General features: G+C 47.1%; 1 protein-coding gene across 2 annotated transcripts in view; it reads left to right on the top strand.

Moving 5' to 3' along the window:
- LOC146182509 (ephrin-B3-like) overlaps window positions 1-22086 on the top strand; it is a 301828-nt gene that overhangs the window by 223359 nt on the left and 56383 nt on the right. Inside the window, exon 1 of one of the 2 annotated variants that reach the window (XM_084577636.1) lies at window positions 17645-17761. The exons of the other annotated variant lie outside the window; for it this stretch is intronic. Within the exon in view, the coding sequence (XP_084433762.1) occupies window positions 17676-17761 (86 nt within the window). The 5' untranslated portion in view covers window positions 17645-17675. Of the gene's footprint in view, window positions 1-17644; window positions 17762-22086 lie in introns of those variants that run through there. 2 annotated transcript variants of the gene reach the window in all.

Here is a 22086-nt window from a genome sequence, read left to right as displayed (position 1 = left end):
TTTCTCTCTTTTCCGCTGACAGCTTGATTGAGTCGCGTGAAGCGGGCAATTTCTTTCGCCAGCCGTACAGGGAGCTGCGCCCACGTCGGCGCGCGGGAAACAAACGCGCAGCTATATGAGAGATTGATTGATCGTGATCACTACGATTCCTGGCCCGAGCTCATTCATTCGGCTCACCTTGTTTGATCGCGCACCCGTTTGGGCTGCGGGCATATAGCTAGGATAAGCGTGGGTAAAAAAGAAGAAAAAAAAAACAGGGAATGTATAGTAGTAAAACAGGCTGCCGCCTTTTATAGGTCGTATAGGATCACTTTCCGCTGCTCCGTTAGTTAATGACCACCTTCCGCGAGCTGTAGTTTTCTCTGCGCTTTTGGGGATTTTGGGGCCTGCACCGCTACGCGTTACACCGCAGAAAAAAAAAAAAAAAAAAAAAGTCATCACATTAAAACCAAACACGGCACTTTTCTAAAACGGCAGTATTGAGCGAATAAGTTTTTGAGTTTGGGACAATAACAGTGTACTAAATATACAAAGAACCAAGGAGAAACACAACTTGTGCCTTAGGTCTGTAGGTAGAAAACCAAATTGTAATACGCCATTCAGCATTGTTTTGTGGCGCGGTGCTGAAACGTAATAATTGTTTGTCTCAAGCATCCAGCGTCTGTTGGCCGGCGCGCGAGTATTGGTCAGTCGGAGCATTGGGAGGCTGCGCTGTCCTGCTCGACGCCTGACGACCAGCTCAAATTGATCGACAGAGCGCGCAAGGCGGCAAAGGCCACTGGGGCCCTGGACTGAGGGCCCCACCCATGCCGGGAGAATTCCCTTTGTCTGAATAAAATTTTTCATTCATTCATTCATTCACGCTGGCCAATAATGGAAAGAAAAAGAAAAACGCGACATTGTTTTGAAGAGACAATCCCAGAAATTTCCCCTGCAGTTGCGTCACTTGCTTTTACCATATGCTCCTAACACGCGCAGTGAACCGCGCTAATCGCCGAATATAGATTCAACGTATTGTGGAAAAAGGCCAGGTCGAGACGGCAAAGCAAGGGGTGCCGAGTCTGGCGTTTTACTCCGATGACAAAGCCCAGGCGCGCGCCGGAGCCGGCGCCGCGGGACGATGATGATGGTATGTACAAATGAAAGAGGAAGATCATGGAATGAGCAAATTAAAGAACATCCACGGAAGGCTCACAGTATGTAGAAACGGTAAAAAGCGAGCATGTTTTGTCCAACGTATAAATACGTCCGGCGGCGCATGTTTGTGCGAGCGCCTCTCCTGCAGTAATAAATTATCCCACTGTCCAAAACAAGCTTTTTTGTTACTATTATCTCCCCTTATCTCTCCAAACACAGAGAACCCCACCGGTCTTATCGAACGGCAAGGACCTGCAGCTGCTTTGATGTTATTCATGCTTAAAGATGCGGGTTCACTGATCAGCGAACTGCGCTCAAAAATAAATAAATGAATACAATCTGCAAATTACGTTCGGAGGCATTTCTTATTTGGTCGTTACTCGGTAACCGATAACAGCGCGGTAATGTTATGCATGCACGCGTGGGTGCATGCGAATTTTCGGTCTTCCAGGGCCTTGATTATAGCACGCCGACGAGGAGCGGATAGATACACGAGGAGCTTATTCGCTCCCCTTGTTAGGCGAGCGCGTATCTATCATATTCAAAGCGGGAATACTTCTCGCGGCCGATCGAACAACGTAGCGCTTCACTTAACGGAATGATTATTCCAATTGACTTGTTCCGGCCAGTCCTTCGCCGATAGACGCGGTCCGTTGACCGGCGACGGTTTGGCACATTTTTGAAACCGTTTCCTTCTTTCGGTTGTGTTTTTTTATTGCTCTTGTAATCGCCCCGCGTCGGTCTGGTCTGTGGTCAGCGGTCTTCTAATTCTGGCTCGGAGCTGACGAGCGCAACGCAAAGAAAAATGCGATTACGAGGGGAAAATACACGCGCACGCAAAAAAGAAAAAAAAAAAAAAAATCTTGGCGCAGCCGGTCTGTTTGGAAGTGACCCGAAGACGTCCGCTTTCCGTCTCTTCCTCGTTCATCACCCAGCCCCCAAACACCGTTCTGATTACGTCGTCATACCGAGTGAAGTTTTTTTTTTCTTTTTTTCATATCATATTGCTTCCGCAGTCATTTTGCGTCTTTTTTTTTTCCTTCTCCGTCCTTCGTTCTCCCTCTGCGAGTTGCATTTACCGCGAGGTCTCTCCACAGCTGCCGTATTCGCTCTCACATAGAGTTGTCCGTTTCGGTTGGACGAGATCCGTGCTGCTTTTTCTTTTTTTCTTCTCTCTTTTTTTTTTTTTTTTTTGTTATTGTTCCCGACTTTGTCGGCGCTCCGCGGTTGTTTGTCGTTTCTGGGATTCCGCGCTTGGCGCTGTGCACCCTTGCTGCCTGCTTTTCTTTCTGTTTGTCGGCTATCTCCCCTAAGTTCGCCCCAGGTTTTCCTTTTTTTTTTTTTGCTTCTTTTTACTTTGTTTTTTAAAGCACCCGCTATTGGCCTCTGGTTCGTCGTTGTCGTCGCCCAGGGATATCTGTTCACCTCCGTTAGCCTTGTTGGGGCTCCTATCTTTTCCTGCTCTCTTATCCGTTCTGCAGTTTTACATTATCTTTTTACTACTTTTTTCTACTTTTGAGGACACATCACACCTTCCTCGGTCATCCTATACTTTCCTTCTTTCGTTGGTGCGATAAGCCGTGCAGCATGACATAAACAGTCCAGCGGCTTCGGATGACGTCTTTGTTCACTGTGGATGTCGGAGTCCGCAGACAGACAGCTGCCCGGCTATACGCTTGTTGTTCTTGTTTTCTTTTCCCGTTGTGCCTTATTTTGATGTTCTTTCTGTATTCCATTATGGAGGGCCGTTTCCTTGTGGCACTTTCATGGCACTTGTTTCTTTTATTTTTCCTGGGGCCTGCTGCCAACTTCTTCCTTCGGCGTAAGCGCGCGTGGGTGCGCGTTTGTTTGTTACCGGTGGTTTGTGTCATTTAATTAAGCTAACGAATAGTGCCCACAGAGACCACTGTACCATGCAGCGTCCCCATTCTGAACCGTGCTTTGTTTGTATGTGCCGTACCGTCCCGTGCTCCTGCCTAACGTAAATCCTACAATGTCCCCCTCTTGATTACCTGCATGTGTACTAGTAGCGGCTCTCCTGTAATTCGATCGCTTAATTGCACTGCTGCAGTCTTATGAAGCAAAAGTCGCATTTTGAGTGAGGCTAGTCGGCATTATTAGCCGATACTTTCCTTCCTTCTCACAGTGCGGTCGGCTAATAGATTTTTGCGCGTGAAAGAGACAGTGTTTCAATAAGGAATGCCGTAGGTCCCGTATACGCACTATAGATTTAACTTCGATCACCTGGGATCGCATTATCCCTTTCCAACGAATGTGTTTGGTCGAGTATTCTACGGCTTTTGTATCGTTTATGCTTGCGCCAGCCTGTGAAAGTTCCAAAATGTTATCCAGTGATTTTTTTTTAGAAAATGAAAGTTGAGATTACGTCTTCCCTTTTTAGCGAAAGCTAACGCTTTCGCTATCGACGCGGGACACTGGGGCTGTAATATACCCGCATTCAATTTTTTTGTTTGTTTTGGCGGCACTTCGTCGTCCTTATCCTCGTCTTCGTGGTATTCTCGCCTACTTCATCTTTGTCTTCGTTTATCCTCGTGTAGTTCACTACAGTTTGTTTGTTGGACCCAGCTTTGAGCTTGTAGATAATATTACAAAAGCGGCAGGTTATAGTCCGGACGACTATTTCACAGTTCAGTTTGCTCTTTTAGTTGCATTGAGTTGCGAATGTGATTTACTTGTGACAGGCTTGGTACTTGATAGAGGCGTACTACCACGACCGCGACCCCCGTACTAGGTTTTTCTCTTTAACAAGGAAGAAAAACAAACATAAACTTCCTTTGTAAATATATACACTTTCCGAGTTTCCGTTAAACAAATTTCGAACTTCCTTGATTTTCATCTCCATCCTTTCTCTTGGTCCTTTCTCCCTGTTCGATTGCGGGCCATGGCGCGACGACAGCGCCCGCGCGCGTACTCGACCTTGAACACTGAGGCGAGTCACGGGCGTTGACGGGTGCTCTCGTGTTCTTCAGGCCGAACTGAGCGCGCGTGTGTGCGTGCGTAAAACGGGTCACAAAAGACGGACGACACCTCTTGTTCCGGTGTGGCCTCTTTAAACCTCCCTACCCTTTCCCCGTCGTCCTCATACCCCCTTTCCCCTTTTTCGCACCCTGACGTTGCGCGCGGCCCTAATGACTAATGGCGCCCTAATGATTTCCCATGGAGCAGCGGCGACGCTCTTTTGGGGCGGCTCTGCGGACCGCACGGTCCTTTTTCCGCGAGACGCGCGCGAGTGTAATATTGAAGCAGGCAGCTTGCTGCGCGCGGTCAGTGTTGTTAGCGTCGTCTTTCTGTTCCTTTTTGTTTTATTGTCTTCCCCCGTCTTGTTCGGCACGAAGCGGGCCGCTCTTATTAATTGCAGTCATGAAGCCTTGCCTGCCTGCACAATGGCTGGCCTTCTCGAGATCATTCGAGGACCGCCTTCAGCCCTCCCCCTTTTTTCACACCCCCGTCTCGTCCTTTTGTGTTCGGCGAACGCTCAAGTCTTCCCTGTTCTTTCGAGATTGCAACGCCGTAGTCGCCGTGCGGTGTAAGAAGGCTTCGAAGGGTATAGTTGGAGCTTGCCGGGCAGCTAGTTATTGGGCCACCCATAGCCGCAACACGTTGCTTCTCTGCCTGGGGAGTGATGTTGCAACGTCGATATTGCGTACGTGGCAGTGCGCCTACTTGCGTTGCTTCTCTACACAGAACGCCGTGCTTCAAGTGACGGCGGCTCCCTATAAATATGTGCGCTTGGACCGTGCGTTGCTTTCGGATAGAACTTTATAGTTGATATTATTTGCTCCCTTTTCTTTGTTTTTGTGTTCTAAGACGACGTATGGTGTTCGTCGTGGTCTTCGGAGAAACTGAGCACGTCGTGTGGGGATTTCGGTGTTTGAGACTACTGTTTTCAAGCGCATACCTAGGCAGGTATTTCAGGGCAGCGTGTGTTTGCTGCACAATTGACGCTGCATATGACACACAGTGCTGCTTGCTCCACGCTACATATTTTTCTTGACCTTATTTTTTAGCTCATCAGGCGGCAATCTTTATGAGCGAACAGGACTCCTCATTCGCTTCTCAGTACCGCGTTTTAGACGTCGGCCAGAATGTTTACGAAGAACATATAAGTGTCGCATTTACGGAGCAGCGACATTTCAAGTATTCGTAGTTGTATGAGGTGCCTGCACTAGAACGGGCTGTTATGCACTCGGGCAACGGCCATGTTTCTTGCTTTGTTGACCATCTCTGTGCCACTTTTAAAAGGTAACTAAAATGATTTTATGGGGTTTCACTTCACGGAACGTTCGAGAAGGCTACCTTTGTTTTTACATATCTCATGGATGAGGAGGCAGCGGCAGCTCTAATAACGTCAAGCACGGTGTGCTTATTGTGCGAAGTTGTGATAATGCTCGATATGCGTGCTATTTTTGTCGCCACTAACGAGTCTTTATTGTTTTCTTTTTCTCTTGCAGGTAAGTCCCTCCTGGATTTATCAGCTCGTCTCCGGACGAGCGTGTTGGTGGCGTGTCGGAGGTTGTGACGTGAGTCGAGGGGGAAGGGGGGGGGGGGGGTCGAACCTGGTTTTGGGGCCTGGCACTCACTTCTCGAATGACGTCGCATGGCATCAAAATCGAGCCGCAAGGTTTCATCGTGCAAGTGCCGAAGGATCTAATGGTCCATTGTATCGTGCGGTATGGTCCAGTGGAGGATTTCGCGGCCGAAAAACACACCCACGCATTTAACATTAGTGAAAAAACTGCTTCAACCGAGGCTAAGAAAAAAAGAAAGACAGTAAAGTGCAATGCGATCTCAATGCCGCGTGGTGGAAGGCGACGCCGCGAAATTCGATTCTTGAAGTTCGCACACGATCGCGCCGCAAACGTTTGTTATCTGTCTGCAAAAACTACGGCAATTTCTTTGTAGCGACGGGGAACAAAATATAGACAAAGGCGTTCTTCTACGAGTTCAGCCACAGTCCGCGAACAGTTAACTGCGCGTATTGACGTCTAGGACGCTGTAGTGTAGACCTGACGTTGTTAGAACGGTCAACGCAATCGAAGTAACGATAATGGTATTACCTTACCAATGCTACGCAACTCCTGTGAAGATAAAACACTTGTGGCCTGGCGAAACACTATCGAATGGCTATGCATATAAAGTTTTGAGAGCTATCTTAACATCGTTTAGTTTTTGCCTTGCGAGCATTCTTGTGGTCGGGACGCGTAATAGTTAACGCTCTGTGCGTAATAGTTAGCGTTCCGGGACTTCACCTGACGTCAACCTTTCTCGGCCACTTGGATCGTCCCGGTTTATTACCCATCCTCTTCCCTATACGTAACACGATCCTTACAACGGGGCTGCCCATAGCGTTCTATATAATATCAATTATCAGCTACTCGATTATCAATATACAGGATATCGTAGCGCAGCCTGAATCGCAAGGAATACACACCAACATCACAGTGAAGTCATTCCTGGCCGTATTCATTTTCTCTACCTGTTTTTCGATTATTATTATTATTATTATTTTTTTTTTTTTTCAGGTAGAATCTATGCGCTCAGATTGTAGACATTGCTACCGCAAATTGGGCGGAGTTCGCAAAGGCGAAAGTTGAACTCTCATGAGCGCTGAATGCATTGAAGCTTTCCGTTATTCATTAATATGGCGCGTTCTATACGCCGCCTTCCATGCTCAAAAGGTTCTTTTGATTCACACGGCGTCTGTATAGCGTGCTGTTTGATGTGATGACTATAACTCAATACTCGCTCATCTTCTCGTAACAACTGCCCGCCCTGCTCTTTACTTTCGCCGCTTGGGGTCGAGGGCTCTAATGGCCGTTCCTCGAACCGGACTCCTTTGTAAGCTGGCTCTTGCTTAAACCCGAGCGGGAAGAAACAGAGAAGGCGCAGAAGGTACAGAAAAGTAATAATCAGCAGGGAAATGTTCAGCTTACTTTCAATGGTGTTTTCAGTCTTCGCCGGAGTTTCCTAGGCACCCTCGTAATGACGGCGTGTGTATAGGCTCTCTCTACTTACATGGGCACGGTCATAATGAAAAGAAGAGCACTAAAAAAGAAAAAAGAAAAAAAAAGAAGACGATATTCTATTCGCTCAAACTCCTTTCCAAAAATCTTTTTCTTTTTCATGTCTCTTCGGCTTCCGTGCTGTCCCTGAAATCGGATAAGCCTGCTCTGCCCGTATCTCGGGTCTCAATTAATTTAAGCATAACGTATTGATCGTAATTCTCGTCTTAGTATAGGGATTACTCTACGCTTTCATGCACACGAGTGGCTGCGTCCTGCGCTTACGTGCGCGTCTCGTCTTGCCTTGGATCTCGTTGGCTTGCTGCCGTGGCAGCGACAGTCATCGCTGAAATCTGGCTCAAGTGTGAGTGCACCGTTTTTTTTTTTTTTTTTAAAGAAAATCCACTCGAACAGAAAGAAACCCCGAGCTCTATACCTGAGTGAAGATAGATACTTCCTCTGTCAAAGCGTTTAGTTTTTCTTCTCATTTATTTTTCGCCCTGGCGTTTTGTTGCGTGCACCGGCAAAGGCTCCGCATACCTGACGCCGGAAATGGGTAGGAAATGAATTGAAGTCCCCTTGAGTGCATATGCGGATCAGTGCACGCGTACGCGGTGTACGGGTTTCCTAACTTCCTATATGATCCCTGGATTTTTCCTTCGTCGCCAAGTTTTTTTGGTTTCTTGTTTTGTGTGCCCCGTGCGCGTGTTCGGGAACGTATTTAAGACACCCGAGCCGCGTGGCGAAGAAAAGCCTCCTTTGATGCGTTTCTTGAGCCGACTTAAAAAGTTCTTTTATTTTTGCGGCATCCATAATTCAGCGCCCTAAATGTCGGCGTGTTTTGTAAAAGCTGATGCCGTCGTCGGCACTCACCTTTCATGCTGGAGCCTAATGATTTCTCCGTGTTGCCGTTGCGAGTCTTGAGCCGTTCACCGCGTGTGGCGGCCCCTATTTTGAAAGGGGTCGTATTCGGCGGCATTTGTATTTGTTTGTTTGATTCCGGTCTCGTACGCATGCCGAACGAGAGTACGGAAGCGTTGTTTAATGCTGCGCTATTGTCCAGCGCAGTTTTTGAATCGCGTCTTGCGAGTGTAATGCTGTTGATGCTTCGTGCCTTCATGCATTTTCAACGCGTGCTGCTGCCAGCTGTCGTGGCAATGGCAAGCACTGGTGCTCGTGTGTCGAGGTAATAATTTGACTGGCAATATGCTGTGTCTGTTCGGTAGTGTCCTGCTTCTGTGTGGAATGATGTAGCTTTTATTTTTTTTTTGTTCACCAATTGGTGGAAGCAATATACATTACTTATATGCGAAATTTTAGATCTTTCGGGACAGCGCGGTCGTTTTGCCTCGCGCGACTTCTGCACTATAGGCCCAGACGTCGCATCACCGGTCTTGTAGTCGTTTCTCAAGAAGGAAGAACCGCCCTGAAGCGTACTGACTTCCCATCCGACAAAGAAAATCACTTATACATAGTACGGCATCAGTGTCAGGAGCGCTTCCGTAATTGTTTCTCGAACCATGCCGGTACTACGGTATAAGGAATGCATCTTCGCTGAAGGGGAAAGGGGGGTTAGAGTAGAATATTGAAAAATCGTGTCGTACTTGTACTCTGTTTCGGCCGTGTGCTCTGTTATTCGCCGTGTCTTGCACCACCTACCGTGAAAAAAAAAAAAAAAAAAAAAAAAAAGATAACGCTGTAGTTGACGTGTATCGTCGCGAATGCTGGACAAGTCCATTTCCAAGGCTGCTCCCAGTGCACGTGTAGTGGCGGCCAGTGCGACTACACGGGCGACCGACACGGAAGCCCGCTCACGCAAGCAGAGCTGTACGGACGTCAGCGAAGATGTACGGCTTTCTTGGCCGGGAGGGACAATACGAGAGGGGGAGAGTGTTAAAACACAGCAGCCCCGCAGGACGTTGGAGAAGGTATGGTAGGGAGCGAAAGAAGCATCCGTTTTCGAAATGCACTGTTCGTGCCCTACTCGCGGTCTCTGCGAGCATTTCTTATTTCGTTTGTGCATTTTTTTTGTCTTCTTTTCTTTAGTACCGTTCCGACGGCCTCCGGATTAACAGCATCGTCCATTTCGAGCCCGCTAAAAGCTTTTTCGTCGTCTCGTCTTCTGCTCTGGCGACCCCCCCCCTCCCTCTTCTCCAGAGCAGACGGGACTCAGCACCGCAAACTGTGGGGCAGTAGTGCTTCCTTTTCCAGCTTCTGTCTGTCGTCTGCTCCCTACCTTGCTTGGTTGGCTGTCTTTTTTCGCTTTGTAATGCTCCTTACCTGCATGTTTTCGAAGTAGGGCAGTTCCAGACTGTTTTTGTGTTTTTCTTCCTCACTTGTTTTGTCTTGCGTTCTTCTGTAGACGGGCAAGCTTCGGCTTCACTTGCTTGCGCGGCCGCTATGCAGGCAAGAACACCACGGTGGAGACTGTCCAGCCCTGCTGCGCAACGACCGAGACTAGTTTTTGCGCCTTCTGGCGTGTTGTACGTTTTTTTTTTTTTTCGTTGCAGTCGTGAGTGCGCTTGAATGTGGAGTTTTGTCCAACCTAAAAATACATCATCTCTCTTTCTCCATAAATAGGTGGTTAAAGAAAAAATATAGTGAGCGAAATCTTGGGCCCAGGCATCGCGGTCCATTGAAACGCGAAAACCGCGGTTCTGTAGGCACCAGCAATGTCAGACTATTCTATAGAGATGATGAATAGAAATTAAGGAAGTTCTGTGCCCTTATTTGAGACAATAACGAGTCAAGTTTGCATTCGTCTTTTGAGTTAGTGTTCTCGCGCTGCTACCTCTGTGCTTGTGCCGGCTCGTTCACGTTTAATTTAACTCGGAGTGTACGTGTAGTCACCACTATCGCAGTTTGAAGACTCCTGGGAAAAGTTGCAGTGCAGACGTTCGCTACGCAATATTTCACTCTTAGAAATGGATCATAGTATAAAAACCAGGCTGCGCTATCATTGTACCGAACTTCAGTAGATCAGGGGATTTTTTTTTTATTATTTACTGCGGGTTTGCGTCTTGAACAGAATGGATGGTGCTGTTAACCATCACGTATTGTTGAGACACAAAAGCGGTTGCGAATGAATCGAGAGCCCCCATTTAGAGCTTGTGACGGGTATGCATGGAAAAGAGGAGAAAATATGGACAGCGGCCTTCGTTTTATATTTTTTCTTTAAAAAAAGAACAGAAATGGTTTCAGTTCTGGGGGCGCGGAGGTCCTGTAACAGTTTTCAGGGGGTGGGCGTGTGCGTCCTTGCGGGCGTCGCCTTCCCGTGACGAAAGCGCGAAACAAATTCTGGTACTCCGGCGGGGCACCCCGGTGCACAGAACAAATCCCAATGGACAACTAGCATTCCCTATAGGGACGCGCACTCCCGCAGCGACAATATGTCGAAGTAACCCCTCCCATATTTCCCCGCCCTGCCAAAAAAAAAAAAAAAAAACAAACGTACATACGTATTGGTTCCTCTCTATTTAGTGTACATTTAGCGTTCCTCATCTTCGGTTTTGTGGTTCATCTCTCTCTCTTGCCTAATTGTTTCCTTTTTTTGCTCCGCCTCATTGCGCTAGGATAGTTCGAGTTGATTTTTTTTTTTCTTAGCCATCCTTACTTACTTTGTGTGGCGGATGGCGTTATTGATGGCCTTCGGGGCGCATTCATCGGTCTCCTATACATTGTTCATGCAACGACGTTCTTGAACAGGGACGATTCGGTCTGCTTCCATGGGGTTCTAGTCACTTTCTCCTTTCATTTATAGACTTTTAGTCGCTGTTTATCCCGATGGTTCAGCGAGTTCCTGTATTCGTCCAGCCTGTCTTTTTTTTTTTTTTTTTTTTTTTTTTTTTTTTTAGTTAATGGTGTCCACCGTCATTGGTGATTTCGATACGCTTCAGCGTCCCTGATTGTTAAACTTCGTTAATTATGACACCGCCTTTGTTTTTTTTTTTAATTACGCGTATCCGGATTTATTGCCAAATGGCGTGGCACAGGCCCATCGCTAGTGGTACACAACGAACCACGCCACAAATGCAAGACGCTAACTCAGCGTCTTAGTATATTTCACAAGGGCTGCATGTACGCTACTATATTGTAGCTTACCTTCTGCAGTGAGTCTATGCAGTGTTCTAGGGTTAGGCTAAGTATATATATATATATATTTTTTTTAAAGTTCTGTCGGTCGTGTTTCCAGCCGTTTGAAATTGATGTACTCATGAAATGTCATCTCGAAAGATCTAGACCTAGTGCTTAATTTGCGCTCTTAAATAAAGTGTTTCTCTCTCTCTCTCTCTCGACTCGGACGACACTCAGAAACTTGGACATCTAAAAAAAAAAAAAAAAATTTGGAATCCAGTTTTTTTCATTTGCCATATAAACTACACCTAAGGTATCAATGTATCCTCATATCTTCCCAAGGCAGGATTTTAGTTTTGTTTAATTAAGTTTTAAAAGCTCGCTCACTTGGTTTCCTATGGCAAACTGACCGATTTATAGAGTGTAGGAGAAAGTTTTGACTGCTACGCACTGGGAGGCTCAGCCTACATTTCTATCGATATATTTATCTTCCAATAAATATTCCACAGTTGCCTCACAGTTATTTTCAGAAACGCAGCTCATTGCGTTTCCACGGCTGTTTTAACTACTCGCCGCGAGCGCAGTAAATATTTTAGAAGCAAAATTTAATTACTCGTCGGAAGCTTAGATTATTCTCATCAAAATATGCATAACAGTATCTTAAAATATCTCTCAGGTACCTTGCTGCGAAAAGGTTTCTCAGAACCCTGGGCCTGCTTGAGACCTCGAGAAATAAGATATTTTACGGACACAGGAACCTGTAAGGACTCAGCACGACAATGCATTCAAGGAACTGAATGAATTTGCATATCAAATTTTTGCTGAACTGAATAAGCAGGCCCTTTAACGACGGGCGAGGATGTCAAAGCGGGTGCGATTTGTGTTTGCACTACAGGCGACTTTCGGTGCTCCAAATATCTTACAACGAACATTTATTTTGCGAAGGGTTCCCTATGTGGATCTTTACTTCTTTCTCGCTGTGGCGACTAGGTCGAGAATTTTATCACCTCTCTGCCAGCTGCACACACTTGGAATTTACTTAGGGCTTCCAGCTGATTCTTTCATTAAGGGGGATCATCACTTATAGGCTGTTTAAAACTTCGTTAACCAACTAACTAGTACAGATTATCGAGAAAAACTGCTAAACCCCTATCACCCGAACGGCAGGTGCTGTCAATCTTGGCGCTACTTGGAAAGTGCGCTGTGACTAGCAAGCGACGAGAAGTACACGCCTTTGCGTTTCCAATAACATCGTTCTCGTGCGTGGGAGATGTGATGAATGGAAAGACGATCGAAACTTGAAAGTTTACAAGGCGCTGTTTCTTACCGGCGCTCCGATTCCATCTTGCGACGGTATTTAGTTGGCACCTAAGCACGTTTCGAACGCAGGATGACGCGTATACATGATAAAGGTGTATATACATGTATACGTAATCGCTCTAACGTTCTTGCTTTTTTTTTTTTTTTTTTTTGATCTGGAAGCTCACTTTTAGAAGCAAAACTCTCCTGAGCCAGTGTCTGCCAGGACCAGATGGGCTCCTGTCCTGCAGATGTACCTATATACAGAGGCATGAAGTGGGGAGGGGGATCTTTATTGGAGCGCTCTACAAAACCGCTGCATGCTCGTCGCTATATGAAAGCCTGAAGCCGCGGATCCAGGTTTTTTTATGCCTCTGTACCCTGGAGTATATTGTGTATATCTTTCGATTGGCCGGGCGCTTTTTTGTGTATATATTTCCGTTCTGCTCTTCGGATCCCTGCACGCGCGTGGCACCCCACGCCCGCCTTTGTTTCGGTACCCACTCAGACCGCGCCCGCATGGACCCTGTTGCTGCTTTCAAATCCCCATTTCTGTCTCCTGCTGTTCCGCTTCAAATTCATCACGGCATGACTCCGATTTTTTCCTTTCTTTCATGTTGTTTTCTACACGCGTATTCTCTTCTTTCCTTTCCCCCAGTTTCTGTACCACATTTGTTCCTTGTCTAGTCTGCCTTTTCTCCAATGCTTTTCTCCTTTTTTTTTTTTTTTACCTATTCTATGCACCGTTACACTGTTGCCTGCTCGGCGCAATGCTTTCAGCTGGCTCTTTTTTTTTTTATCTTTGATTGTTTGCTACCATATTTCTCGATAAGTTAGTACGAACTAATTTATTAAGTTGTCATCAGCAGGTATACATTTATGCACGTACAAAGTGTATGGGAGAAATATAGGCGGGCGCTAGTCCGTGAAATGCGCTGGGCATTCAAACGTCCTCGAACACAAAGGGAGGTATGGTGCTGCTACGTTGTTTTCGCTACGCATGTTTGTTCTTTACGAGCTAACTTTCTCGTCATACTGGAGTGTGTAGTAAAGGGAACAGGTCCGCGTGACGCGATGCCTAGGTGTTGCATGCTTTCGTGCACCAGTTTTCGATTAGCCTCGTTAACTTATAACGTTCAGTTGCTCCACTAGCATTGGCGGTGATTTTCTCTCTCTCTCTCTCTCTTCGAGATCTGTGACCAACTAGCTCAGCGTTCGACTCTATTATGGCTCTCTCTCTTCGTTTTTCAGATCCCGAGAGAAAGACTATCGCGGTTCAACACCTTAGGCGAGCGTTTTCCGGCTTCTCTTTGTTTTTATCTTTGCTCGCTAAGCTTTCAGTTCGGCGCGAATTTTCATTTGGCCTCTAGAGCACCTGTTGCGGAAAAGTCGCTCAGATCACGAAAACCGAAGCAAAATGAATGCGTAATCCGGCACCCGCATCGCCCTAAACTAGCTACGGACAGATAGTATTTTGGAGTCTATGAGAGACTTTTCCTGCACCACTATTGACGGACAGTTGAAAGACGCGGCATTTACTGGGCCTTCTCTTTTCCCCTTCGTGAAGCGCGCGTGTGTACCTTAGCGTCCATTCCCATCGCTGACGTCGTCGAGTTTGTCCGATAAATTTTTTTATTATTATCTTTCCTCGCGTGTGCACGTATTCGGGCCTTCTAGCTCTCTCACAACACGTCACGACGGGAACATTGCGTGCGACCATGTTTGTCGACGGGAGACGGGGCGGCCCACCACACTGCGGGTCCCGTCGAGAGCTCTGAGGGCCGGGTTGCCGGCTGAAAAGGAAAAAAGGGATTTGTCGGGCTTGGGGAGGGGGGGGGGGGGGGGTCCTTCTTTTGGCATGCTCCTCGCTAGGAAAACATGACTCATCGCCTTTTTTTTCCCCTTGCCGTTCTCTTGTCTCTCCTTCTCTTTTGGCTCCCTTTCTCTCTGCTTTCTCCCTCCTCTTCAGTCTGCTCTTGTCAGCTCTCTGCACTGTCCCGGTGACGTCATGAACAAGGCTCAAGCATGCTGCCTTCTGTACGTTCCTTTCTTTTTCGGCCGCCCCTGTATGCTGGTTTCTGCTGTCGTCATGTTGACTAACTCCTCAAATCCCTCTTTGGGGATCGCTGTTCTCCGGTCAGGTTTCCTTTCGAGGATGAGATCGAATGGAGCATGGCCGCTGGTCCGTTTTATGACGCGGCGGGTGGAGGGTGCGAGAAGAGGGACCGTTATGGGCAAAAGGGAAGTTGCTTTGCCTACAAATAATGCCGAGCAAAACTTATAACATACCCGGGTTCGAGATACCCGGCAAAAAGTGCAAATGTTACATGAGGATAGAGAATGCGCAATATTTATATGTCTAGGTGTGGTGTCTCAGCCATTGCCTTGTGAGAAGGAACGAAGGCGATCGAGAAAGAGGGAAGGAGGAAAGAAGCGGCAGTAGTGAATAAGTCAGGGCTTCTTCGCACCGCCTGGTGGTTCTTCCTTTAAGATGCACTGACATTGATATGAAACTGAACTTTTCGCACTTCACCACTGAGTATTATGGTGCTTCTTTCAAGGCCGTAATGGCGTGCAAAAACACAACTCGGTCGGGACATGTATTGATGCCGAAACATTTATCCGATGCTAGTAGCGTTCACGTTTTAATACTCGTTCGTGTTGCGTTCGTTCTTACAGTTTTCAGTCAAATCTTCACTCATTTTGGCGAATTCTGAAGCGCAAAAAAGACAGGTACGTGAGAGACACAGAGGCAAAGCGCTGTGTCCCGTGTCTCTCTCACGTCCCTGTCTTTTTTGCGCTTCAAACTTAGCCCAAATGTCCGAACTCTCCACCAATTAACCCAAGAAACGGCCTTGCTAATTCTTCTCATTTTTAATATTATAATAGTTAAAATGTAAATTAGGTTCTATTCTCGCCAGTGCAGTTGTTGTGATTACTATTGTTGCATCAAATATAGTTTCTTCAGTATTCCTAAATTTAGACGCAAAATGCCGCTGCTCCATTGAATGTCCGCTGTTACGTCCAGAAAAGGTCGTGTATGGACGTGTATTGCACCTCGTCAGTTCATTACATCTCGGAACCCATCGTATGTACACATTTTTAACATGTCCGCTGATCGCCTTCCTCATCAAATGCCTTTTGCTTCAACTCATGCCGGCGCCGTCTATGGTGGAAAACGCTCTCTTTAACACAGGCTATATCCCGATGAAGTCATGGTACTTTGTGTCTCCCTGCTCCCTTTTAATTTTAATTCCTTCCTCATCAGCCCAGCGTACGCGTAGTCGGCCTTTGTGTCCGCCCCTCCAAGCCGCAGACCACTGTTGCTGCCGGCAGGTAGCATGCGGCAGGCGGCGGCCGGCGCGTCTAATTCGGGCGCGAATCGATGAGCTCCCATCAATACGTCAGCGCTAGTCGCCCGCGGCCTTGTTGCTTAGTCGGTTTATTATTTTTTTTTGGCATATCTTTCTTTCTCAGATTAATAAATATGCTCTTATCCGTACTTTGTGTATTTCATTTGCGGCAGGTTTTCTAGTATCGATGCATGCACTGTTTCTTTTTTTTTTTTTTTTTTTTTTTTTTTTTTATCAGAGCTGACGGCTAGTATTTTGCATATCGCGGCGCTGAAAATGCAATGGGAAAAACCGGACGCGACTCAGCAGTGGGGCGCCGTTTTCGGAGTCTCGGCAACTCTTGCTGTCACGTCATATTTCCGGGCATTGTTTTACCTCGGGGCAAGGGTTATGAATCGTCGGCACGAAGCTGACTCGAAGGGGGAAATTACATCGGGATGGAAACCTGGAAATTGTTTTTTGATTTTAAAGGCGCAATTAATCATCATGTTTGAACACGGGAGGAGGCGATACGGGAGCGCCTTCGTCCTGTGGTTTCCCCTCGTTGTTTCGTTCGTTTTAGGGGCGCCTTTGAACTGAATGTTGACCAACCTTGGTAGCTCTGCGTGGTGTTCCGTTCGAATCTGACCACATGGTCCGGGCACCGGCGGCAGTGCACGTTCAAGAACCCCAGGAGGTCTGAATGAACTCGGAACTATCCACTGCAGCGTCCGTCATACTGCGCGTGTCGCTTTGAAAAATTAGGAAAGAACGAACGAACGAACGAACACACACACACACACACACACACACACACACACACACAGACACACACACACACACACACACACACACACACACACACACACACACACACACACACACACACACACACACACACACACACACACACACACACACACACACACACACACACACACACACACACACACACACACACACACACACACACACACACACACACACACACACACACACACACACTAATTAACTAAATAACTAACTTCGCCAACAGCAAGTTGTTGTAAGGTAACCGAAAATTTAAATATATCGTTTAGTTCATTTATTCCGTCACGAGTTGCTTGGAATGATTGTTCCGTGTTATCTTCTTCATACTGTCTGAGCTTGGAATACGCGCTACCCAAACATGCTGAGTTAGCCTCATCACTAAGCAGCAAATGGGGCGTATAAAAAGGACTGCGTATATGCAAGTGCTGCCGAGTAGCGCGATTTGAGTAGTTTCTCCCACGGGTTATTGGACTCTTTGTGACTAATGAAAGTGTGCCTATAAACAAAACTTCTGAAATGGTTTTCACGGCAGATTTTGTATGTTTCTTCTGCATGGTATAACCGTTTAGATCCCGCTAATAACAAATGAAGTAAAAAAAGAGAAAAGCCCAACGCAAGTGTCGATTAGGAGATGGCGTATTCTTTCTCTTTTTTATCATTCCGCCTCCTTCCTCTTCCTCCGATCTTTTCGTGTATGTGGTCGGATATCAGGTGGGGCACATTCTCGTATGTCCGGGCCCAAATGGCTGCGGTCGCAGTGGGGAATCTTTGTTCGCTGGGGTCCGAGCAGCGGGTGACGACGTGACGAGCGTGCGTTGGGAATTTGGACGCGCAATCATGCACGTCACACCCACGCCGCGATTTTGCTGGACGCGTCACGTGACCAAACACGTGACCTGACACGTGTTCCTCCTCTCCCGTCCGCCCACCGTCGTCTGCTCCATCTGCCAACCGCAGACAAGTCTGTCGTCTGCCGATTCTGTATACCGCGCTTACAATTATGCCTCTGTTCTGTTTCTTTTTTGTCTCTGTTCAAATGCTCGTCTGCGCTTCTCGCAAGCTTAGCGTTTCCTTTCCCATGCTTATGTAAGTAGGATCATGTTCTTTTTCGTTTTGCCGTATGCGGGGGTGCTGTGGTTATCTCTCCATTGTGGAAATGGCATCTTTCGCTCCCTCGTGCCGATTTTTTTTTTTTTTTTCGTTATCGCTCTTTTCTAGCTGCGTTCCCGCCTACGCTTAAAAGGCCAGGTGTTTCTCTCCCCCGCTCGCCAGGGTGCACCGCTGAAAGCCTGGAATGTCGCTGCGCTCTGATTGGCTGTCTGCACTTCGTCGCTGGTAGTGTCCCAATCAGTGCCAGCTCACATTGTCACCAGTTTTGCCTGCTGCTTTTCAGAAACCAAGAACGCGGCTGCCCCCACGTACACGCATTTCATTCTCGTAAATCATTCGTCCAAATTTCACAGGCCACATAGCTTTATTTTAGGATGAGTAGCTTTCGCATTCTTTTTCAATTTGGCCAAGTGAAGCAGACACGCACGGTGTGGACTAATTAGAACTGTAGCCACTCCTCTCGCGCGCAGTACGCGTGTGTGTGTGTGTGTGTGTGTGTGTGTGTGTGTGTGTGTGTGTGTGTGTGTGTGTGTGTGTGTGTGTGTGTGTGTGTGTGTGTGTGTGTGTGTGTGTGTGTGTGTGTGTTTGTGTGTGTGTGTGTGTGTGTGTGTGTGTGTGTGTTTAATTTGACCTTCCGTGTCAAAGTGACCCCGATCAGCACCCTGCGATTTGGGCACCGCAAATGCATCTCGCCACAAAATATAATTGCCACTTTATTTGTCCTCACACGCATGCTGTATGCAGGATTAAGCGCCGATTTGGACGCATCGACGCAGACACCACTAAATGCGCTCTTGTTTTTTCGGTCGTATTTGTTCTTTTTTTTTTTTTTTACGAGGATGTTAATAATCTGTGTTGCGAATACGATCGACCTTTTTATTAGAGCGGATTTTTTATTTTTGCTTGTGCAGATGGACTCTTCAGCGTACATTAAATGAGAAAGCTGCATGCTGTTTCCGTCAATGATTACAAACGGGGCTGAGGGCCACTGTATGCCCACGCGTGCGTCTATCGGACGGCGCGTCTATGGAAACGCTTGTGAGTATTAAGGGCTACAAATGGCAGACGGTCGAAATTATCGGTGTGGTTATTTATGTCTGCAGCTCCCCCAAACAGCTTGTGTGTGTATGACATAGGCTGCAATGACTTACATTTGACACTTGCTCCGATACATCGGTTACTATGGGCGAGGGTAAAAGAGATCCAAGTGATAGCCACGTACGGTAGTATTTTAAAGGATTCTTAGCTCAGCGCCATTGTAAACCGTTTTTCCCAATGGCGCTATCCTAAAACCACTTTTGCTACTATGCGCAAGATTATGAGAAAAGTGGTATTTTTCACCTGACCGTTAAATAAGTAAATGAATAATGGAACAATGCAAAAAGATGTCAAGAACCGCCAAAGGGAGAACACGCTTCCGCGAAAGGAGAGAGAACGAACGAATAGCATCGTTTCCTCCCTTTATTCCGTTCGATTCATTTTTTTTTTTCCCCTTTTTTCGCCCTCTGGCTAGGAGAATATGTGTAGTGTGTGCCCCTGGGAAAATGGCTCCTGTTCGACCACCTGTTTTCACAAAGCGCCTCCGACCGCCGCTGGGAGGCGCCAGCGATGTTGTAGCTGCCTGCATGTGTGCGTCTCGCTTTGAATTGAAGCCGGCGGAGGCGTGCTTTCGTGTGCCGATACCCAAGACGAACGCAGGCAGTGGGTAAAGAAAGTCGAAGTTTAAAAAGAAAAGAAAAAGAAAGACGTGAAATCACAGAATAAATCGGGCTGTCACTCTCTGGCGGGCGCTGAAAAGCGGAACATGTCAAAAGGAAAGTGATGACAAAAAAATAAAAAAATAAAAGGCCGAATTGCCCGAAAAGAGCAGTCATGGCTATAGCCGAAATGAGTAGAACGAAAGAAGAAGAGACGGTGGTATTCATAGTGCCCGGCTTAACCGAATGTTGTACTCGTTCGTTCTGCCTCTACAACGTCGCTCACTTTTGCTATAAGAATATAAAAACGGCCAAAGGCTAGCAGGAAGACACCCGTGCACGTGGGTGGTATCGCCAACTGCCTTTTCGCCAGTCAGTGCAGGTACGAAGCGCAGATTCGGTTTTGGGGCGATATTTAGAACAGGGCACGTGTGTGTCGCCGTGCCACGCGAAGTTCGATGGAAAGAAAATCGAGCGCTGTCACCATCTTCAACGAAAACTACGAAGGTAGAAATATAAACGGTTTCCGAAACGTATGCAAGAGCTGTCCAATGCGAGCGTTCAGAGACACGGGGGTGAAGACGAAAATACCAGAAACTTCGCGTTCAGCCGAACGGCCGAAAAAAGAAGCGCAATAAACGTGCCTTCTTTTTTTTTTTTCCTTTTTGAGGTCCCCTCGGCCTTGATGTTATCGACGCGTGGCGACCATGTTTCTTTCTCCCATAGATAGAAAAAGGGGTGCAGACGTTGCTCGGCATTCGCGGTGTTGTGTTTCTGGGGTGCGGCCGCTGGGTTGGGACCTGTTGTTGCCCGCGAGACGCTCGCCGACGAGAGACGGTTCGATCGCGGTGCTGGTTCCGGACCGCCGGGGCTGTATAGGGAATCGATGGCGTTTAACCGCGCGCTTACTGCGTGGCTGTGACACGAACCGCTGCTCGATGTTATAACGAGCTTTGGGTTGTATTTGTGTTCGCACTGGCCCGAATATGGGGTTTAACGGTCGTTGGTTATTCCCACTCGGAGCACTAGACTAGACTTTGTTTAAATTTGTTTTTTCGGTGGTGTGTGAAAAAAAAAATTGCTGTGAATCCTATGACTATGATGACTATGGACATGGTTGACTTAAGAGCTGTATCAAGGTGAACAATGAATGAAATATATAACAAAAAAAAACTGTCCTGATGAAAAGGTTAGATTTGAAGGTTTTTTTGGTATAGCTCGTACGACTACCGCGCGCCACCGACGCGCATGCGCAGACTTCGCCGAGGACTGCAGATGGCGCCACATGAAGGCTAACGGCGGGCTTGCCTTCCGAGTCGGTATCATTTGCTCGCGCGCAGTGTTGGCGAGCGGTGCGCGCTGTGCTAAATGTCCCTGCTGGTAGAAAACGTTTTATTTGCAACATTAACCCGGACGAAGCTATGTATATATTTTTCGCGCCCGTGCGAATTTATCTGTTTCTATCGATAGTCGAATCGTTCACATTGTGCGGTAACAATTTTTCTGCTTGATTCGGAGCATGTGGAGCCTGCGCAAAGCATTCATCGTCTTTTCGAAACTTTGAAAATACTATTCCGTCGAGAATTTTTGTTCAGCAGCTATCCACTTCGTCAATCGCAGTTCGAAAGGCACGCAGTGCAGTTGTGCAGGCGGATATGGCGAACCTGTAAAGACTCTCACACTGCAGTTGGTGAGTCCATGATGTTATTGCTGAAGCACAAATGAAGAATCACAACCCTTAAATAAATTTAAAACCCTGTGAAATAGGTCGCAGCTTTGAGAACACCGGGTTCGACTTCCGTCGTCGTCGCTAAACCGTTTTTCATTACTGTGTCGCCCCTATCGTATAAGAATTTGCATAACTCATCTCTGCGATTACGAATATTGTTTCTCGTCGTTCTTGACATCGAGTCGGGCTTAAACACGCCGAACCAGGTATACCCGGATGTGGGCTGTTATTGCGCCGCGATCTAGCGGTGTGCTCTGTAAACAGGCAGCTTGTTTCAGTACTGCGAGCTCTGTTTATCCAAAGTTGGGCGAGCTCCCTCCCGGTCATTCCTCGTTGCAATCCATATTATGTATCCGCGCACTTTTCTACACAGAGTCTCATATTAACTAAGGCAAAGCTCTCTCAAATGAAAACTTGTCTGTGTCGCGGGGGGTTCCCGAGCACTTCAGCGCATTCGATCGCCTTCCACACTCATCGAGGTGCTCGTTAGGCGAGTCTGCGTTAGCGAAGCGGACATCACAATGGCTTGTTGCAGCCTTCCAGGTCGATGACGAATATATAGGGCGTTTCAACTGTGTGTGTGCGGTTTCTGTCCATCAAGTGGTCACTTTGTGCAATGGTGGGGCTGGTGTGTCTGCCGATGTGAAAGCCCTGAAAGCATTCGTACGTTGCGAGCCGTGTCAGTAATGTTTTATTTCAACGGACAATAAGTGTGTCAGCAAGACTTCTCTTGTTCTTTCAAGCAAAGAGGTGTCCTTTTTGAGTGACTTTTTGTGCAGCAGGTGAACCCAGGGGTTGTTTCACGTGATTGTTTCGTTTTCTTCATGTTTGTTTTTATCTGGGCCTTGAAGTAAAGGGCCTTGAAGCGCTGACTC

The sequence above is a fragment of the Amblyomma maculatum genome, chromosome 8 (genome assembly GCF_055883805.1).
Source record: "Amblyomma maculatum isolate TAMU_Amacu chromosome 8, ASM5588380v1, whole genome shotgun sequence".
Taxonomy (NCBI): Eukaryota; Metazoa; Arthropoda; class Arachnida; order Ixodida; family Ixodidae; genus Amblyomma; species Amblyomma maculatum.
This window is presented reverse-complemented; position numbering and strand designations above follow the sequence as displayed.